The 1445-nt window shown below is 56.7% G+C and overlaps 1 protein-coding gene across 1 annotated transcript; it reads right to left on the reverse strand.

Moving 5' to 3' along the window:
• Positions 1-273: 273 nt before the first annotated feature.
• Positions 274-1316, reverse strand: LOC117888898 (galectin-4-like; the record flags this gene model as incomplete). Its single annotated transcript, XM_034792686.1, is given in 1 exon segment — positions 274-1316. A coding segment is annotated over 1 exon segment (179 nt), but the record flags the coding sequence as incomplete, so codon positions are not given.
• Between the last annotated feature and the right edge of the window lie 129 nt (positions 1317-1445).

Raw genomic sequence — 1445 nt, forward strand, 5'->3', positions numbered from 1 at the left:
CTTCTCCCACCCACACCAACACCCTCCAGGTTCACTCCCAGGCTCCTTCCCTCCCCCTCAGCTCCTCCGTTACCCCGACTCCCCCAAGCCTTTGCGCTGCTTCTGACAGGTGCAGGAAATGACTTACTCAACGTTCTGTTTTAATATGCCTCGTAAGGAATCCAGCTGTCAAAGAATATTACCAGAATCTTTTTTACCTGCTCGGTATAGTTACAGGCACGCTGGCTGACAGCTACTTTTGAAATAAATTACCAGACTAATTGCAACTGGCATGATCATATTGTGTTATTCTGACAAATAAAATATGCAGAACTTTCAAATGATTGTGTGCAGAGTTTTTAATTGTTTGGCACAGAATTCCCCCAGGAGTAATCGGATCTGGAGAAAACCAGTTGTGGCACAGGCTGGCTATGGAGTTTTTATAGCATGTCGGGGGGGGGGCGTAGAAAGGAAAAGGTTGAGAAGCCCTGTGCTAGACAAAGCCAGTTGTGTCGTTCTAGAAGGCGACATGACAGCGGGTTTGCAGGTAACGCCCCTGCACCTCCAAGCGATCACCTTAGTCACTGATACGCCCAGCGATGCTCACGGTGAGGCTGCTAGAGACCGTGAATTCAATCCCAGCTCTGCTCAAAGCTTCCCGGATGGCCTCGGGCAAGCCACGTAGGGCCAAACCTTCACAAGAGCCCGACTCAGCACCCAGAAGCAAGGCCGGACTTCCAAGCTCCCGTGGCAACCCTGCCACATTCGGCAGCGGCTTTGTCACCAAATCTCTGCCTTAGAGGCCTACGCGGGAGCGGGGCTGTGTGGGGAATCTGGCCTCCAACAGGGTGCTGAGCCCGGGAAGACGGGGCCGCTGTTTACCCCGGGAAGGTTTTCCGATGGCGCCTAGTGAAAGTCACTGAGCAGCTGTCTCCTGTGTGTGCTGTTGATAATCTCCCCGCTCCGTACAGCGTGGAGCAGTCGCTCCTTCTCCTGCGGGCGGTGAGAATCAACCCACGCAAGGGGCTCAGGGACTGCGGGGATCAGGCCCTTGCCACGGTGGCTTCCTGCACATTGTCCAGCTCAGCGACCTCGGTGTTCGCCGCCTTCTTGAGGGCGGGTCCGTGGGGGCGGTGCCGGGACCAAAGGCTGCGCCGTCTAATACACGCGGGAGGCTCCCCAACTGGGCACCGCTGTGAGACGGTTCCAGTAACTACCGCCGCCTTCCCAGCTGACGGCCTCCAGCTTCACGTCGCCGTTCACCTCCAGGAAGCGCACGTGCTCCGGCGGGAGGCGGTGCTGGAACGCGTAGTGATGACGCTCGTTCACTGTCACCTGGAAGGGAACGGGCAGCGTCAGACGAGCGGGCAGAGGCCCCAGCCCACTGGACTGGGACTAGGGTGACCAGACAGCAAGTGTGAAAAATTGGGATGGGGGTGGGGGGTAATAGGAGCTTATATAAGAAA

This window comes from Trachemys scripta, chromosome 16 (assembly GCF_013100865.1).
Source record: "Trachemys scripta elegans isolate TJP31775 chromosome 16, CAS_Tse_1.0, whole genome shotgun sequence".
NCBI lineage: Eukaryota > Metazoa > Chordata > Testudines > Emydidae > Trachemys > Trachemys scripta.